The sequence below is a fragment of the Brassica rapa genome, chromosome A02 (assembly GCF_000309985.2).
Source record: "Brassica rapa cultivar Chiifu-401-42 chromosome A02, CAAS_Brap_v3.01, whole genome shotgun sequence".
Classification (NCBI taxonomy): Eukaryota; Viridiplantae; Streptophyta; class Magnoliopsida; order Brassicales; family Brassicaceae; genus Brassica; species Brassica rapa.
In genome coordinates this window covers 29,602,457-29,621,526 of record NC_024796.2, presented here as the reverse complement: position 1 = coordinate 29,621,526, position 19,070 = coordinate 29,602,457, and the positions used below count along the sequence as shown (strand labels likewise).

The window sequence follows — 19,070 nt, the reverse complement described above, 5'->3', positions numbered from 1 at the left end:
ATTTCTAAAAAATCATGTTACATTTAATCTCTAATCTTATCATTTAAATTTTGGGTCTACCAGAAATTTTTATTGGGCTATCAATAATTAGATTTAAACAATAGATGATCCATTAGATTTATAGATATTATAAATTAAATAGATGTAATTTAATGTTGTAATATTATACCTCTATATGTTAATTATTTAAATATTTATCGATGTTAACTTTTAAATTATAAATATTTTTTAAAATAAAAAAATCATATTATCTTACAATGGTTAATCTTTACTACCTTAAACCAATGAAAACAAATATTAAACTATATAGTTTATTTTAAAAATTAAACAAAACTAAATGTTTAATTATTTACTCGATAATATAAATCTATAAAGCGGAACGTTTAATTTTTTAAAAACTTTCTAAATTTGTGAAATATTACAATATCTTTGAATATAACAATAAAACAATATTTTACTAATCTTTATATATATAGTTACGATTTTAATAATGAAAAAATAATCCGAAAAATATATATATATATAGAAGAAGATACATATATATGTGAAAGTTTGAAATAATCTATTCAATGAAAAAAATATACCGTAAACTTATTATGTTTTAAAAATTGATAGACACATATATATTATAATATATACTAATTTAGAAATGAAAACAAAATGTTTATATAAAAATAAATCAAAACAAAAACCTTAGTTTATATATTTGTATTAGATTCAACAACTAGTGAATATTTTTTGACAAGTCTAAACTAGACTTTGTTTTTTTTATTCTTTCTTCTGAGTCTAAACTATATATCAAGTCTTTTTCATCTATACATTTCTAAATTTTTTAGAAAAATCACTGTAGAAACACCAAAAAAACAGAAATCTTGGGTTTCTAATAAATCAAGACATTAAATTGAACTTCCTCTTAAAGTAAATAGAAATAGTGTGCGAGTATTTTTGCGTTACTTTTTTTTTCTTTTAGCGCCGCTAAATGGATAAACCCCTATTATCTTTCGACGACGCAAGTAGACAAAACACTCCCATGACGCCGTTAAATTACGTAACATAACACCGTTAACTTAACGTCGTTTAGATGAACTGAGTTACTACTTAAACTGTAATAACGATTGTATAAAAAGAACTCCAGTTCCTCATCTCCTAAACAAAGAGACAGACAGAGAGAATCGGCCAAGAAAGTGAGAAAGCTCTCTCCCTCATCTGCGAGGTGACAATTGTGCATGGTAGATTCATCTATCATCTACAAGGTACTAACATTCTTACGTCTCTATTGAATCTCTTAATTACTTCATGGTTTCACTTAGATTTTTACTAACATTCTCTTGGTTTGAAATTCGATTATTATTATTTTTTGCTGAATTATGGTTTAATTATGATTGTTTTGTAATTTAGAGTCAGATCGATCGTTAGAATCTGAGAGTTCGATAGATTTTCTCTCATAATTCAGATAGTTTCAAGCTCCAATTCTCAACAAAGTCTTATCTTAAATCTGCAGCTATAAGTCGCAGATCTAAGGGAGTATCTCTCGAATTTCAACCACCACATAATCTAACGTTATAAGTTAAAAGCTGTGGTTGATGGAGTTTCCACATTCTCGTGTCTTTGAAGCACAAGGTAATAATTACAGAGCGCGACATGTTTCAGATTCTTCTTCTTCTTTTCTTTTAGGTTCTGGATTCTCGTCTTTCTTTCACAAGTTACTAAAGAAAAATATCGTAATAATAATAAAAGATAATTGTCTTTTTCATTTTAATTTTTGATTATTAAGAAGACTTTTCTCTACAGGGAGAAAAAAACCAACGCATGATTTTTTATCAGCCTGCAGTAATTCCAACGTCCATCCTGCAGATCCAATGCCTTCATCTCAAGGTATATATATTATTACTAATTTTGTATTTCTTCGTAGAGGGAAATAAGAGAGATGTAATGAAAATACTACTAATTATCGAACATATTAAATTAAAACAAAAAGAAGAGTCCATTTTTATATAAGTCGTCATAAATATCTCTATGTTAATGATGACGATGACCCGTCAGATCTAATTTTGTTACATGAGATCTGAAAACCACTTTTGTTTGTTTTTTATTTATTTTTTGTTTAGTGTCAGAAGATCTGGTCTGAAAACACACATTATGTTCTGTTAAAAAGTACATATAACTACATAAGTACCATTTTCATGTAAAAGTCTAGCTCTGAAACAAACATCTAGATAATGCTGTGTCACGTGATATATAAATTAGAGGCCAGATCTGGAGTGCTTGTGTGTGATATGTTAGTTATAGAAGGTGGGGTATATGCCATGTGATTAGTTGGACCTGTTTACTAATTACGGATCCAATTTTAATCTTATTGATTAAAATTATTAACGAACTTTGTCAGCGTATGTTCTTAATAAGACTAATGTACGGACATGCAAGTACAATACGACATGAGCTTTGTATATGTAGATAAATCTCAGGCAGTACATGTATGTACAATTAGATTGTTTATGTCTTCATTTACTGTGTTGTCATAACTCGTATGTGTGTAAGAGCTTCCGTATGCATTTAGCGTTTACGTATATATTTTCATTTTTTATATGAAAAACTAATCATGTTTTCTGTTTTATGTAAAAGATACTTTTGAGAAAACGTTGGTCCTAACCTTCGATGATGTATATATAATAAACAGGTGGGTATCCGAAAACTCATGATTTTCTACAACCGTTCGAACATGTTGGAACAAGAGCTAGTGCCAAGGAGGAAGGGACCAGAGGTAGTGATGACACAACGGTGGCATCGTCGGAGCTGAAGTCACCGTACGTTCATAACCAGCACGTGCTTCCCGGTGGTATAGGGACTTACACGATCAGTCAAATGCCTTACTTGAATCATAACCATCTTCAGCGAGTTCCTAAACCAAAGGTCTCTCCGATGTTTACGGTGTCCCAAGCTAGCTGTAACGAGAGGAACGCAGTCGAGGATAATTCGGTTTCTAATTGCAGCTCTTACGCTGCAAAGAATGGGTTCACTCTGTGGAATGAATCTATAGAGAAGAAAGGGCATACAAGAAAGAGGCAGAGCCAGAGTTTCATAGACATGATAAAGTCTGCCAAAGGAAGTTCTCAGGAGGATGATATGGACGATGATGATGAAGAGTTTGTTACGAATAAAGGGAGCAACACATCCACTAGTCAGTCCCAGAGAGGTTTGTCATTCACTAGAAGGCTTAATTAGATCCAATGTTCTAAAATCGGTCTAGGCGATGCTTAGGTGTGTCCACTTACAGGGTAAATCGGTATAAACTAAATGATTTATTTTAAAGGGTTTTAAATAAATCTGTTGAAACGGCGCCTAGAAGTCCAATTAAACACTAATTCTTTTTAAAACGCCTAATTACCATACGTCTAACCATTTCTTGAACACTCATTAGATTACATTTCTTAAACGATATAATTGACAAAATGTTGTCACTTGTGATCTTTTCTTTACAGTGGATTTGAGAGTCAAAGTAGATAAGAAAGGTCATGGTAACGAACAAAAGCCGAACACTCCTAGGTCAAAACATTCTGCAACAGAGCAACGGAGGAGGAGCAAGATCAATGATAGGTGAGTTTACAAATAAGATATGGAATTTAGTTTGGTAGATTACAAAGAGAGTGAGAGTTGATCCAAGCTATATATGAAACAGATTTCAAACGTTGAGACAATTGATCCCTAACAGCGACCAAAAGCGGGACAAGGCGTCATTCTTACTAGAGGTATGAGTAATAGAAGTTTCTGTGAATCTGTTCTTTTCACACAAACTTACTTTAAACATATATAATGATACAGGTTATTCAATACATTCACTTCTTACAAGAGAAAGTAGACAAACACGAGGTAACTCTTAGCTTGAACCTTCTTCTAATTTGTCTATTATTTTGTTTAAACTAATCTAAAACAAAAACATCAACAGCCACCTGAAGGAACTGTTCCAGTCCTCGCAGAGGCTCAAGCCGTCGACATGGAGCATCAACAGTGTCTGAAAAGGGCAATGGATACGACTTCGTTTCCTGTGTTGGGTCAAAGGAACAGTTTCTTCTCTCCAGAATTGTCACAGCTTTGTCCAGTTTCATCATCAGATGTTGCTGCAATGGAATGTGAAAATCTGAGAGAAGAGGAGGAGGTAGAGGAGCTTTCTATTCATAAGGGCACGATCAATATATCAAGTGTTTACTCCCAAGGGTGAGTTTAATTTCAACCCTAGTCAAAGTTATAAGACTAAAGAGAAATTTTAATTAAAAAAAATTACTTGGAATATAGGTTATTGAAAACATTGTCAGAAACACTTCAAACATCAGGAGTGGACTTGTCCAGGTCAAGGATCTCTGTACAAATCAAGCTCTCTAAACAGCCTCAAGAGGTACGCTTCCATTGTTTCTAATTTTAATTTCTATATCTGTTTAGAAAAAAGTTTAAATATATAAAATCTAAGAAATATCAGAAGAAGAACAAAATAAATAGTATTTTTGGGTTAGTAACATTAATAGATTATTTAAAATTTGAAATATATTATATTATTGTTTATCAATTATTTATGGCCCCATTATTTATTTTATTACTATTTTACTTTTCTTATTTAAAATAAATGTTTTTGGAGAGAATTAAGATAAATGTTTTGAAAAGGAAAACCAAAAATATGATGATATAGATGAATTTTGATCTCTTATAACTTTTCTTTTAATCTCAGGAAGAAGAAGTTCATCGGAAGGTTCGACCTCATCTCCAAAGTGGAGATGAAAACCACAACGATGACGAAAACAATAACATCAAGCAGTCGCGTGCACAAAAGAAATTGAAAAAACACCACAGCATCAGAAACATATAATAGAGAAACAGAGTAACACTAAGGCCAATTCTTATTTTTATCCATTTGTAGCATCGGCTTGAAGATGGATCACACAAAAGGGTTATATTTGATTCTTATATATATAATTTTTTGACATCAAAATGCTATTCTATAATTCGTATTTGAGATGGTATAAAATTAAAAACGGAATAGAATGACCAACAAAAACTAAATATCTATAAAATGCTCGAGCAGTTTTGGCCAAAAAAATCCACTGCCAGTTCTCTATCTTTGGAAGGTGTGTGATTTTCTGAAACCTTATTTGATTTGTATGTTGCATATCTTCTTTTGTACATTTTGATTATACTATATCGTCTATCTCTGTTCGTAAACAAATATTTTATCAAATTATAATACATAACCGATAAACACTATGTTTGAATAACATAAGGTTTTGGTAGAGAATAGTATTTTATTTTATTAAAATAGAAATCATGATTTATTTTATGTGTGATATTTCATGTTGTACCATTCTTTAATTTTTTATTAAATGTATATTACTAAAACTAATAACACATAGAATTTTTGGACTACTTTAATCATAATATATTGTACTAAATAGAAGTCATGATTTTTTTCATGTGTAATATTTAATTTTGGATCATCCTTTAGAAATTTTATTAAATATATTTTATTAAAACTAATAAAACATAGAATCTTTGGACTACTTTAATCATAATATATTCTATTAAAATTGAAGTCATGATTTATTTCATGTGTAATATTTCATTTTGGATCATTCTTTATAAATTTTATTAAATAATTTTATTAAAACTAATAACACATAGAATCTTTAGACTACTTTAATCATAATATTTTTTGATATATTTTTAATTTAAATATATTTAAAAAAATCTAACAAATTTGTTTGAAAATATTTTAACAAGATATTAATTTTTTAAAATTATATGTAAATAATTTTACTAATTTTGTAATTAGTTTTGAAATATTATTATACATTAATACATTCACTTATCGTTTACAAGATGAAAAAATAAAAATTCTATCATATTATTTTATCTATTAAAAGAAAATTATTATATTAATAAATTTCTATATAATTTATTTTCATAATGATAAATATTTATGTTCAAAACTATAATACATTGATAAGACCAGTCAACATTAGCAAACTATAAATACATGTATAAAAATTAACATGTATTTTATTAAAGCTAATAATATAAAATGTTTGTAACTACTTTAATCATGATATATAAAGAATTCTAACATATATGTGATAAATATTTTAACAATATTTCAAATTTCAAAAAATATATGTAAATATTTTCACTTCACTAATTTTGTAATCAATGAACTACTATTATGCATTAATATATATATTCAACTATCGTTTATAGAATGAAAACAACTCTATCCTATTTTTATCTATTTATTTTTATAATCAATCATGTTAAAATAAAATTATTAAATTGAAGTAAAATGATAAAACTATATTAAATTGATAAATTTATAAATTGTATTTATATATATTAAAATAATGCTAACAAATATGTGATAAATATTTTAACAATATTTTAATTCAAAAAAAATATATGTAAATATTTTCACTAATTTTGTAATCAATGATATGAACTACTATTATGCATTAATATATATTCAATTATCGTTTATAAAATGAAAAAAATTCTATCCTATTTTTTCTATTTTTTGTCATAATAAATCATTTTAAAATAAAATTATTAGATTGAAGTAAAACGATGAAATTATATCAAAATTGATAAATCTATAAATTTTACTTTCCTAACTATAAAATATTTATGTTGAAAATATAATACGATGACAAAACGACTTAACTTTAGGAAACAATGTAAAATATGTATAAAATTAAGATTTTTTACATACAATAATATATCATCTGAAATGAATAAAAATAAAAAACATTTTGATAAAAGGAAATCCAGCTATGAAAGACTGGTCAGAATTTAGCATAAAAGAAAATATGAAATAATTTTCAAATATGTTGTTTCATGCATATATTAATTTGTTTAATAACTAAATGCAAATACAATAAGATAAACATATAATAAGAAGAAAAAAATACATATGACAATTTTAAACAATTAATTAACTACAACATATAAACTATTAAATTATTTTATTTGAAAGTTATATAAACATTTAAACATATGGTTAACTTTTAAAAGATATATACTACTGATGACCTAAAATAAATATCTAAGTATATAAAACTAAAAGCAAACATCTGCGCTGTTGCGCGGATCAAGATCTAGTACTCTCATAAAATTGATCAAACTTTAAAACTGAAATAAGTAATAAACCAAAATTATTAATATTTTAATAACATAAAATTATCTAATTAAAATATATTAAGCAGAACAATTACACATTAGCACATGTAAAGATAGTTTCTAAAGTGTCAATCAAAATATGCCTGCACATATACGTTTAACTTTCTCTTTCCTATTTTCTTCTTTTTTCTAAATTGTTGAGATACTCTTAAAATTCTACTAATGGAGCTGCTCTTATACTGATTTCCTTGTTAACAATTTTAACTTTTCTAATTAACTTTGTTGCCACATATATTTCCAATTATAAATTATCAATCGATTCATTCTTCTTATTTTGGGCCACGTTCTTATTTCTTTTCTGTTTTGGTAGTCCTATATTACCAAGTTCTATTTTTTTGTTCAAGGCGATATTTAATTATTTATTCAACAAAAATATTATGTGCAAGTTAATATTGTTTTCTTTTTGAGAAATGTAAGTTCATAGTGTTTCATTTTAACTATAACAACATTATAGAAGACAATGGATATGAAAAGAGAACAGAATTATGCACAAGTAAATATTAAGCACAACAAGTCACCTACCTGGAGGTGCAAAGATGTCAACTTTCACCTACCTGCCCAACTGGAGTTCCAAATTTCCACGTGCTCTTTTTTTTTCCCCTTTAATTTCTATTTCTTTTGTGTGTTTTTGTAGAAAGAATTTTAACATGAACAGTGGTAGTGAATCTACAGAAAGTGGCTTGTGGATATATCTTATTGACAATCTTATTAATCTTATTTCTTTTGTTCTTTGCTCTTAATGTCTTTGCATTTAGGTTTTTCAGGAGTTTTACGTATATTTTAGTCTTTTTGAGTCATTTTCAAGAATGCCTTCTGAAAGGCGAAATCTAGATGGCTTTTGTGCAACAAATAAATGAAATTGAGCTTCTAAACACTCACATTGGGTGTTTGGACTATAATTTAGACCTGACGAAAAGCTCCATACAATCACATTGGCCATGCACGTACGACGTTCATGAAAAACCAATGTAAACTCATTGGCATTCGTCCAAATCGAGGACCATGTCAACATTTATATTGGCCATGAAGCCAACTTGACAGATCTTCCCATACGACTACAGTATCGGTTATAGTGGTTCCGACTTCTCGTAGTATTTGAACCTTCTATTGTTGTAGAAACATGTTTTGTTTTCCTTTTTCTTTTCTTAAAACTTCTATTAGAACCAAAACCTTGTTTATGTCTACGATCACGGATATTTCAACGCAGTGTGTATATCTAATCTATCTATTTTATTTCTTTCAGTGAAAGCTTCTTTAGTATTTTGCTTTTATTTGTTCTTTAAGTATGAGCGAATTGTCGTCTATTGGATCATTTCAAGATTGAACTCGATTCACATCACATATTACTACTTCACGATCCACCCAAAGTATTCAAGCCAAAATATAAGTGTCTTGTATATTGGCAATGAAACGAGTAAACCATTATTATATATGTCACATTATTAAGTTACTAGCTTCGCTTCATATTTAATTTAACTATCAACATACCAAGACATGGAATGGATGACATTTAGAGAGAGAAAAGCGTAGTTGTGTCAAGACCGTGGTTCTTATAACTAGATATTGTAATTCATTGTATCGTTGTTATCTCGTTTCTTTCTTTGTTGTTTCATAGGTTGGGATTAAATCTTTCATGTTAATTTGATCCAACTATAAGACCTATCATTTTATCATGTAATAGTTAGTTTATGTTTAATTTGAAAGTCATTAGTGAAAGAAACATACTATTAAATTTAACCTTCTGGTAGTCTCCTAGTATGATTGTATTCTGTTCAAATATGCAAAAACAACAAAAAAATAATTTATTGGTGAAATAGTTCTGAAAGGATCTATAAATCTCCTTTAATTTCAAATGATGACTATATTAATATATATTGATAAAATATTAAAGATACGATAAAGATAAGGCACTGCACCTTTTTGTTCTACATATACTGACGTAAAACACATCAGCTACATGTCAACATATATTTGCGTTATTTCGGAAGAAATACTTGCTAGTTACTAGAAAACCTCTCTACCAGTCTAATGACAAAAATATCCCAAAGTCTGGTTTACTCTTCAAAAGCTTTTTCACAGAAATTAGCATATGTGGCTACCTACCTGGGAATGCATACCACGTGATCGTTACTAATAATTTAGATATAGCGTTATTTAACTCGCCCACCTTTTAAGCAGTATTATCTTTTAACTCCCACTTAAAAAATATTATGATTACATTGTTGTTCTTGTATTTACATATGAAATCATTAAACTTACGTCTTTTTTAGAATTTACTTGTGTATACTGATACGAAATCAGTTCTTCGTCGGATATTATTAATATAATATGTATACAGCGGTATATGTATATGTATGTAAATATATGAAATAATATAAAGTAAAGATTAATTATTTGTGTATGATGTTAAACACAAAAGAGCTTCCATTTACGTTCATCGTTTTAAATTACTACAAAATGATGTAATTTTTAATTTTCAAACGCAGAAAATATATTTAAGCCCCACTATCATAATAATTAGTATTTTAATATAAAAACTTTGAATAGAAAATAAAAACAAACAATAAAAATAATTTATTTTAATATGAAAAATTAAGCCATCACTCCATTAAATTAAATGGGGCTTATTGAATTTAAGTATCTGGTTTTTTTAACCAAAATCTTCCCTTATTGGATCAGGTATTTATAAAAATTATTATAAATCAAGATTGTTGGACTTATCATCTGTATAAATCCCACTAACCATTTTTAGAAATCCATTAAAAAGGAATTTCTACCCATCTATAAATATCGATGAATTTTATTGTGCATGTTCTCCATCTCATTGCAAAACAATTTGCTCACTATCTTTTATCCTCCAAACCAATCAAAATATTTATTTCTCTCCTACGTACGTACTTCATAGTTATGGCATCGTCACTTCTGACATCTTCCGGAATTATCCCTACCACCGGTTCGAACATGGTTGTCCGGTCATTCTTACCCTTTGGATCTGTCCGCCTGACCCGTCCGTACAACAACTCGTCCTTGCTCATCTCATGTTGTTCCTCTGTGTCCAAAAACGCCGAGACTAGTGGTACTGACCTCAAAACTATCGTGGAACGGTGGCCGGAGTACATTCCGAACAAGCTCCCAGACAAGAACTATGTGCGTGTATTCGACACGACGCTCCGTGACGGCGAACAATCTCCCGGTGCAGCCCTTACTCCACCGCAGAAGATAGAGATTGCCCGGCAGCTCGCTAAACTCAGAGTAGACATCATGGAAGTTGGTTTTCCCGTGTCATCAGAGGAAGAGTTCGAAACCATCCAAACCATCGCCAAAACCGTGGGAAACGAGGTTGTTTCTTTATGTCCTTCTTCAAACTATATCGATTTTTTTCATAAAAAAACTGTATCAAGTTTATTTGATAAAGAGGGTTTATAATGAAATTCAAATTAAGGATAATTATTACGTTGAAAGCTAAGGGGGTGGTAGTGGGAATTAAATTTATAATGAATCTTAGAATTTTCAAGTCTAGTGTTATTGGTTTATAGATTTTCACATTCTCATTAAAATCTAGTGTTATTGGTTTGATGATTTTATAATTATATACAAAATCATTTATTATTATTAAAAAAAATTAGACTTTAAAGATTCTACAAATTTATTAAAGTATAAGTGTTATTCGGAGTTGAATTCTTAACATTTTAACTCACAAAACAAGATTTTGAGAATACTACATGCTTCCCTTGAATTCTTAAAATCATTATATTATTTTTTTCATAGATTTTCACAATATACAAAATTCTCTACAACCCATTCCAAATTTAACAAATCTCCTAACTTTTAAAATCAACAAACTCTATAGAATTCTAAAGTGTTGTTGGTTTATATATTTTGATTGATTTAGAAATTCATATAGTATTTATAAATCCAACTAAAATATACAGATTTTCAAATTTTCTCGGATTAGTATTTACAAATCTGGAGGTTTTCCCTCGGATTTGAGTCTTTGTATTTTTAACAAAAAAAATCTATACAAATCCATTATAAAATCAAATCTATTAATAAATTCATATGATTGAATAACACTTGATTTGAATTAGAGTTTGTAGATCATAAAATCAATAACACTTGATTTCAATATAGATTTTAAAATCATAGAACCAATAACACTAGATTTAGTTTAAATTTTCAAATCCATTAAAATACACCGATTAATAACTCCCACTAAGTCTCACTAACGCCCCCTAAGTCAATAAGTTATTTCAACCTCACACAATAGTTGTTTTGGTGCCAAACTTTCCCGTATAGCTGTGGTCAAGTGGTATGCAAGACCGAGAATGTGTTAAAATACTCTACTCTTTCGGTAATCTCGACCTCACTTGAAACAAATTCACAGCTATGTGAAAAGTATGGGGTTGGGCTTTAATACAATTAGTTTACATGGTACTCTGGTAAAAGGCGATTCAGCTTTTTAACATTAGTTTATAAATTCGGATCAGGCAGTGTCGTGACCATTCAGAAAAAAATTACTCATGAAAATTAAGTGTGTGTTTATCAGAGTTGACTGGATTAGTTGATAAGACATATAAAGTAAATAGACCGCATGTTAATTGGCATGGGATTCAAGAAAAGCATGCATGCGCAAATGAAGAAATGGTCAAAGAATTAGCACTAAAAGACTATCTTGTGTGATTGCTAGGTTGATGAGGAAACAGGTTATATCCCAGTGATATGCGTCATCGCACGAAGCAAAGAAAGAGATATAAAGGCGGCTTGGGAGTCAGTGAAGTACGCAAAGAGGCCGAGGATAGTCATATTCACTTCTACTAGTGACATTCACTTGAAATATAAGTTGAAAATGACTAGAGAAGAAGTCGTCGACATGGTCGCGAGTAGCATTAGGTTTGCTAAAAGTTTAGGCTTCGAAGACATCGAGTTTGGTTGCGAAGATGGCGGCAGGTTCACATCTTAAAACCTATACATTTCCATTATTATTATTTTTCACAGGTTCAAAAGAACATAAAATTGTGGTACTATGTTTCTATAAAGAAAATATTTGTTGCGGTATAATAAAATATTAGATCCTAATCAACCAATGGTAGCCTAGTGGTGAGAAAAAAAATTAAGTTGTCAGTTCTGTGTACAAGTCCTGTCAGAAATTATGTTGCTATTTGCTTGGTCATGCGAAATGAAATCATTTCTTAGTTCTCATTTAAAAAATCTATGATTCAGCTACTCGTCAGTTTCATTTTTTAGATGATTAATTGGACTGCGGTTCAGACAATCAAAGTTGCAAACAAAAACAATATCGGATCGGCCAATGTAATACATGAATATTTCAAATAATGATGGCATAATTACTTTAAAATGTTATAAACTGTTGCTAGATAACGTTATAGATTTTGCTGACTTGGTAAGGAACTTTATATATAAAATTTTCTTTTTACCATGTCATACATAATTATAAAATACTAATTTGTGATTAAAATTAAGCAGGTCTGACAAGGATTATATATGCACGGTTTTTGAAGAAGCGATCAAAGCGGGTGCAACCACCCTGGCCTGCCCGGACACGGTGGGGATCAACATGCCGCACGAATACGGGAAACTTGTGAGATACATCAAAGCAAACACTCCTGGAATTGATGATGTTATCTTCAGCGCTCATTGTCACAATGACCTTGGTGTTGCTACCGCCAACACAATCGCCGTACCTTTTCTAATCCTGAAATTTTGTTCATTTATGTACAAATATCAATTCAAAATACATAAATAACAATGAGTTTACACATTATGTATAAATAAACAGGGTATATGTGCGGGAGCACGACAAGTCGAAGTAACAATCAATGGAATAGGTGAAAGAAGTGGGAATGCACCGCTTGAAGAGGTAATAACTGCTAGAAATCCACATCCAAAGTGAGATAGAACATAAGATGGTACAACTGATATGAATCAATCTATTACTCATTTTGTTGCGAGTTGGTTTTGAAAACAGTCCAAGAAACTCAACAAGCTCGTAAATGAATATGAATATTTATTTGGTATATATATAGGTCGTGATGGCTTTGAAATGTCGAGGAGCATTTGTGATGGGTGGTGTTTACACAAGAATAGACACACGCCAAATTATGGCTACCAGCAAGATGGTAACTTTGACATATCGAGGAGCTAGTGTGTTCTATCCTTTGCGTTTATAATAATTGACTAATAGTTGCTAATTCTTGAGCAGGTTCAAGAATATACTGGCTTGTATGTTCAGCCACATAAACCTATAGTTGGAGCCAACTGTTTTGTTCATGAGAGCGGCATTCACCAGGTTCGGTGCATATATATACATACATAACTACTTATATTATACAGAAAGTCAGTTATGAGATTGATTTGGTTATCATTCTTTACACATTTTGAAGGATGGGATATTGAAAAATCGGAGTACATATGAGATCATATCACCAGAAGATGTTGGAGTTGTAAAATCTCAAAATTCAGGCATTGTTCTTGGAAAGCTTAGGTAATTATTCAATTTTAAGTTATATCATTCAATTTTGAAGTAAGATTTTCTTGGTTTTACTTACTGAAACTACGCGACATACCATTGTTTAACTCATTTGTATAACTATGGAACTATGTAGTGGACGTCATGCAGTTAAAGGTCGTCTGAAAGAGGTACATACCTTGTAATTTTGTCATTTCTTTACTCATTGGTTACAAAATGATCATATATAAATAAGAGATCTATATAATTATTAATTAATATAGTTGAATGTTTACTTCTGCTCTCAGTTGGGATATGAAATCAGTGATGAGAAATTGAACGAGGTTTTCTCACGGTTCAGAGATTTAACCAAGCAGAAAAAGGTGTTTTTTTTTAATTTTTCTATGTTATATATATATATATATATATATATATATATCTTCCTGTGCACATATGCTTATGATATAAATTAAATATACTTAAAAGTATATTATTTTAAATACGAATTGCTAATGAAATCTCACACTTTATTATTGGTTTCAATTTGTTGATTTCAGAGAGTCACAGATGATGATCTGAAGGCATTAGTAACGTGTGGTGATGAAATCTTCTCCTCAGATAAATTAAACGGCACTGACGACAACGAAATCAACAGTAACGGCTATGTACCGGCTCCTCAGATTTCGTCTGTGGTATGAATATGTGAACACGTTTTTTACGTTAGTGTACCACTGTAATATCAAGTTTCTTTTGATATACATGTATTGTTGAAACTTGTAATGAATAAAACAATATAAAATGAAGATGAAAAGCTTAAGCATTAATACTTGCCTAGGAGGTGCAAAAGGTTTCAATTGTCACCAGTGCCGGTCCGGAGTTTTCCGGCGTCTAAAGCGGTTTAAAAAAATATTGCCCCTCTTTCTCAAAAAAAAAATTCTCTTCAATTATAATTAAATTATATATATTTTAACTACATAATCAAAATAAAACCAAATATTATTAAAAGTTAAGTTGCTTCTAAAAAAAAAAGATACAAAAAATCAAAACATTATTTGCAGTTCATCTTGTCATTTTTTTCATTTTATTTGCAGTTCTACTAGGCCGATTTTTAATTTATTTTTAAAGCATTTTTACAAATTCAAAGAAACGCATGAACAAAATATATAATTTATAGCTAGATAGAGCACAACATATAATAAAATCACGCTAACATCAAATTCACCAATTTTACTGTGTTCATAGAGTTTTTTAAAAAATATTAGAACCCTATTATAGTTTAATTCTTTGGAATTTCAAAAGTTTCTAACAAATTTACAAAAAGTTACAAAAAAGCTATTCCAAAAAGATCAATCACAATAAAACAGTGGATAATGAGCAATTGATCATTCAAAATAAAAAGGATCCTTGAAAGAAATAAAAAGGAAGAAACTAAGGAGAAACAATTAGGAGTATCATTTAATATAATATGTTTATTAAAGAAACTAAAGAGTGATGAAAAAGAAAGAAAAGAAATTAAAGGATTGCTAGAAAAGATAACGAAATCCTCTATATATTATTTGAGAAGCATTACAACTTCTTTTTGTAGCCACATGTCATCACTAGGATGATTCTTAGAATCATTAGAGAAATATGTTGGTCCATCTAATTATACAATAAGTTTTTTATTAAACTAACAATAAATTCATTATTAATGTATTTCATTATTTCCTTAAATAAAATTACGGAATTGCCTAATGTGGTTAAAGTATATATATGACAATTAATGATTTTGAATAATAAAGATTTGATAAAAATTAGTGTATATTCTATCATATTTGTTTAATTTTAAACTATTAAATAAATTAAACAACCACAATAACCATATAATAAAAAATTTAGATTTTTCTACATATGTTATATTTTGAATTTTGAAAAACGATTATAAATTACTAAAACTGTTAAAAGTTTCACTTTGAAATGATTACAAAATTATATAAGTAAAAAGTATAATTTAATTAATTTTTAATATTGATATATATATATATATATATATATATATATATTGTTTTAAATTAAACTATAAACCATATAAAATACATAAATCTTTTAGTTTTAAAATTTACTTTGAACAATTTTTTGGTAAAAGTTTTGAACGAACATTGACAACTTATTTTTTTAAAATTATAAATTATTAAAACTATTAATCTCACAATGAAAATTTTGTTGTTAGTAATTTAAATCTTTTGCTATAAAAGATACAAATGATCAAAAACACTATATGAGTAGAAATCATCATTTAATAGACATTAATATTAAAAATATACTAAAATATACTATGTATGTTAGTATCATTTAAATTTAATTACATATCCTATCAAATATTAAAAAAAAATTGGATTAATAAAATTGATTTATATGTTCACACCAATTTAATTATATATTTAATAGTTACTGACTTTTAATTATTCAAAATATATTTATTATTTCAAAATATGTAAAAATATTTAATACATAAAATAATTTTTATATATAATGTTCATCCCGCGTAAGGCGCGGGTCTTAACCTAGTCTTATGTATATTTGAATGAGTAACTCTTTTGTTATTATTCTCAGAAAAGGGAAAAAAAGTTATATTAATGTCACAAACAAAAGCGAAAGTAAGCTCGAACCTAATACCTCTAGAATCAAAGGAACGGAATACAACCACTGGACTACAATGGACTTTGTCAACTCTGGCGCCCCTAAAATATTTATTCCTTTGGCGCCTAAAGCCCTGGCTTTATGGGCTTTAGCCCACGACCAGCCCTGATTGTCACCCATCTACCGAACAAGGAGATGACAACAGCAAATCAAATATGAGAATCTGGTTTTTATTTGAGACGCGTTACAATTTGTATGAATATATAAACACATATAATAAATACATAAAAAGTTTAATAAAACATAAAATAAGATCATCGAGTTTCAACATAATAGCGTAGTTAAGGACATGAAGTAATGGAGGCATAATCAAAGAACTTCATATGTTTAGTAAACGGAAAGTGGAAACCACGTCCCGACGTAGTACCGATCGTTTTATTAGTAACCAACCATTCACATGTTACAATTAACCGTTTTATCTCCATGTGTATATCAGGGCCGAAAATGAGCAAAACGCGGGCTTTATGAATATAAGTGAAGCTTCTCTATGGGTCTTTCATTAGCCACATCTACCTTTCGTCATATCTTAGTTTTTTTTTGTTTATCAGTTTATGTCGAAGATCTCTCGGTTGTAACTGGCTTAGCCTATTAAGTTTTTAGTTTTAATATAAGCATTGTGTGTTCAAAAAAAAAAATATTCATCTTCATTTTTAATATGTAGAAATATTTTTTTTAAGATTCATCTTAAAATGTTTATTACGTCAAATCTCAAGACCGGCTTTGAATATATCACAAGAGTTTCTTATTTTTTTTGTCAAAATGTTAATTGAGTCTCTGTTCAAGGGCCTCCCTAAATTATAATCACATCTTTAATCTATGGATACTTTTGAAATTTGAATCTTTACCCATCTTCATACCTATATAGTAAATTAACAATAACTAAATGATCATAAGTTGAAATATAATAAGTCGATAACCAAGAGAACTATGACAAGTTTAATGTTCACATTTCTAAAAAAATTGGTAAGCAAGTTCAATATTTCTCGTATACATATACGACACATGACATGTATTTTAGTATATAACACTTTGAGTTTGAGACATTTGTTTTCTCCACTAACCAACTTTTCTCTCGGCCAAAAACAACCGGCGTTTAAACAATGCCACCGCTAAGCAACGCCGCCGTGATAACAACGAACGCAATCCTCGCATTGATCGGCCTCGCAACCTTATGCCATCAGTATCGCAGTGTCAACGCTTCATCCAAACTCTCTTATCGTGATAGCGACTCTTCTTCATCTCTTCCTTAGGCCTCATCGCCGCTCTCTACGAAAACTACATCATCATAACTCTCTACCTCTTCTTCCTCTTCCTCTCCATTATTTTCACCCTAATCTTCTGCTTCTCCATCTTCATCTTCCTTGTAACTAATTCTTCCGCCGGCAAAGCGTTTTCAGACAAGGATATAGGGAGTGTCAAGACCGGTGATCTTCAAAACTGGATCGGAGACCATTTCCTTCGAAGTAATTAAGAACTGGGAAGGGATTAAAAGACGCATGGCTGATTTTACCATTTGTAAGTTTCTTCCACGTGACGTTGACTTTGACGCCAAACATCTCTCGCACGTAAAGGTATGTGATGATACATCACCATTCTTGCGTTTTAACCCAATACTGCATACGCATACATAATGAAAAATAGATCGGGAGGACTATTTAATACAAAAATGATTTTTAACTGTTAAAACCCCTTTGTTTTGGGTAAACCTCCAAACTAAGTATTTAGTAAAATAACTCTCAAACTAACTTTATTTAATGAATTAAACATTTTGTTTACAGTGCCGATCATAATTATCAATACTACCAATAAATCTTTAGTTTAAGAGTTTTTACACGAAATAAACATAGTTGAGAGATTTTACCATTAAGATCTAAAAAGTGCAAAAATATAAAAATATAATAACATTAACTAAAAATTAGTAACTTAAAAAAAAATTATAATTAGCATTTTTAAATAATTAATAAAAATACATGAGTTTGATTTGATTTAAAATCAACATTATCAATGTATAAATTGAAAATATAAAAGACAAGGAAATATAATAATAATGATCTAAAGATTTACCGGTAATAGTAGCTCTTTTGACCGGCACTAGAGATAAACTAATTATCTAAAAAATTAGTAACTAACATTTTCAAAACTAGCACTTTAAGTAAATTATGTGAATCTATGAAATATATTTATTTTAAAATCCATATTATATGTGTGAGCTAAAACTCGCAATTATAATTTTAGTATGAATAGAGTAAGGTTTAGTCAGACTAGGCTATATTCACATTAAAATTTTAGTTGTGGATTTTAGCTCCCACATATAATATGAATCTGAAAATAAATATATCTCATCGATGCAACACAAGTTATTTGAAGTGATAATTTTGAAAAATTGTGTTACAAATTTTTAAATAATTAGTTTATCTCTAGTGTCGGTAAGAAAAGAAAAAACTATCACCGGCAAATCTTTAGATTATTTTTATTATATTTTCTGTTTTTTTTTTAAATTTAAATTTATACATAAATGTTGATTTCAAAATAAATCAAACTCATCTATATGCATAAGCTTTCAAAATGCTAATTTTGAAAATTTAAATTACTAGTTGTTAGATAATGTTTTCATATTTTACATATTTTTGAATTTTTTAGATCTTTAATGGAAAAACTCATCAACTATGTTTATTTAATGTAAAAACACCTAAACTAAAGATTTACTGGTATAGTG

At 29.1% G+C, this 19,070-nt stretch overlaps 2 protein-coding genes and 1 pseudogene across 3 annotated transcripts; all 3 read left to right on the top strand.

Moving 5' to 3' along the window:
- The first annotated feature begins 1,033 nt into the window (after nucleotides 1-1,033).
- On the top strand, nucleotides 1,034-5,031 carry LOC103854916 (transcription factor BIM1). The gene is made up of 10 exons (XM_009131886.3): nucleotides 1,034-1,253; nucleotides 1,502-1,620; nucleotides 1,792-1,875; nucleotides 2,678-3,193; nucleotides 3,480-3,594; nucleotides 3,677-3,746; nucleotides 3,820-3,867; nucleotides 3,944-4,212; nucleotides 4,291-4,390; nucleotides 4,718-5,031. The coding sequence occupies exons 2-10, from the start codon at nucleotides 1,584-1,586 to the stop codon at nucleotides 4,853-4,855; spliced, it is 1,377 nt and encodes a 458-aa protein (XP_009130134.1). The 5' UTR covers nucleotides 1,034-1,253; nucleotides 1,502-1,583; the 3' UTR covers nucleotides 4,856-5,031.
- A 4,963-nt stretch (nucleotides 5,032-9,994) lies between these two features.
- On the top strand, nucleotides 9,995-14,501 carry LOC103854915 (methylthioalkylmalate synthase 1, chloroplastic). 2 transcript variants are annotated; one of them, XM_033284494.1, is made up of 10 exons: nucleotides 9,995-10,548; nucleotides 11,897-12,156; nucleotides 12,694-12,907; nucleotides 13,007-13,087; nucleotides 13,254-13,346; nucleotides 13,430-13,516; nucleotides 13,611-13,711; nucleotides 13,833-13,866; nucleotides 13,960-14,058; nucleotides 14,233-14,501. In XM_033284494.1, the coding sequence occupies exons 1-10, from the start codon at nucleotides 10,003-10,005 to the stop codon at nucleotides 14,371-14,373; spliced, it is 1,656 nt and encodes a 551-aa protein (XP_033140385.1). In that variant the 5' UTR covers nucleotides 9,995-10,002; the 3' UTR covers nucleotides 14,374-14,501. The 2 variants fall into 2 exon arrangements, with proteins under 2 accessions (XP_033140385.1, XP_009130133.1); XM_009131885.2 differs by having other exon boundaries at nucleotides 10,001-10,548; nucleotides 13,984-14,058.
- A 1,727-nt stretch (nucleotides 14,502-16,228) lies between these two features.
- LOC117131805 lies at nucleotides 16,229-18,241 on the top strand (annotated as a pseudogene).
- Nucleotides 18,242-19,070: the final 829 nt, after the last annotated feature.

Excerpts from the sequence above, each read along its gene's own strand:
- LOC103854915 (XM_033284494.1), top strand. The coding sequence starts at position 10,003 with ATGAATTTTATTGTGCATGTTCTCCATCTCATTGCAAAACAATTTGCT. Across the intron at positions 13,088-13,253 it reads GGAATGCACCGCTTGAAGAG|GTCGTGATGGCTTTGAAATG; the intron begins GTAATAACTGCT and ends GTATATATATAG. Across the intron at positions 13,867-13,959 it reads TTAAAGGTCGTCTGAAAGAG|TTGAATGTTTACTTCTGCTC; the intron begins GTACATACCTTG and ends TAATTAATATAG.
- LOC103854916 (XM_009131886.3), top strand. The coding sequence starts at position 1,584 with ATGGAGTTTCCACATTCTCGTGTCTTTGAAGCACAAG. Across the intron at positions 3,194-3,479 it reads CACTAGTCAGTCCCAGAGAG|TGGATTTGAGAGTCAAAGTA; the intron begins GTTTGTCATTCA and ends TTTTCTTTACAG. Across the intron at positions 3,868-3,943 it reads AGAAAGTAGACAAACACGAG|CCACCTGAAGGAACTGTTCC; the intron begins GTAACTCTTAGC and ends AAACATCAACAG.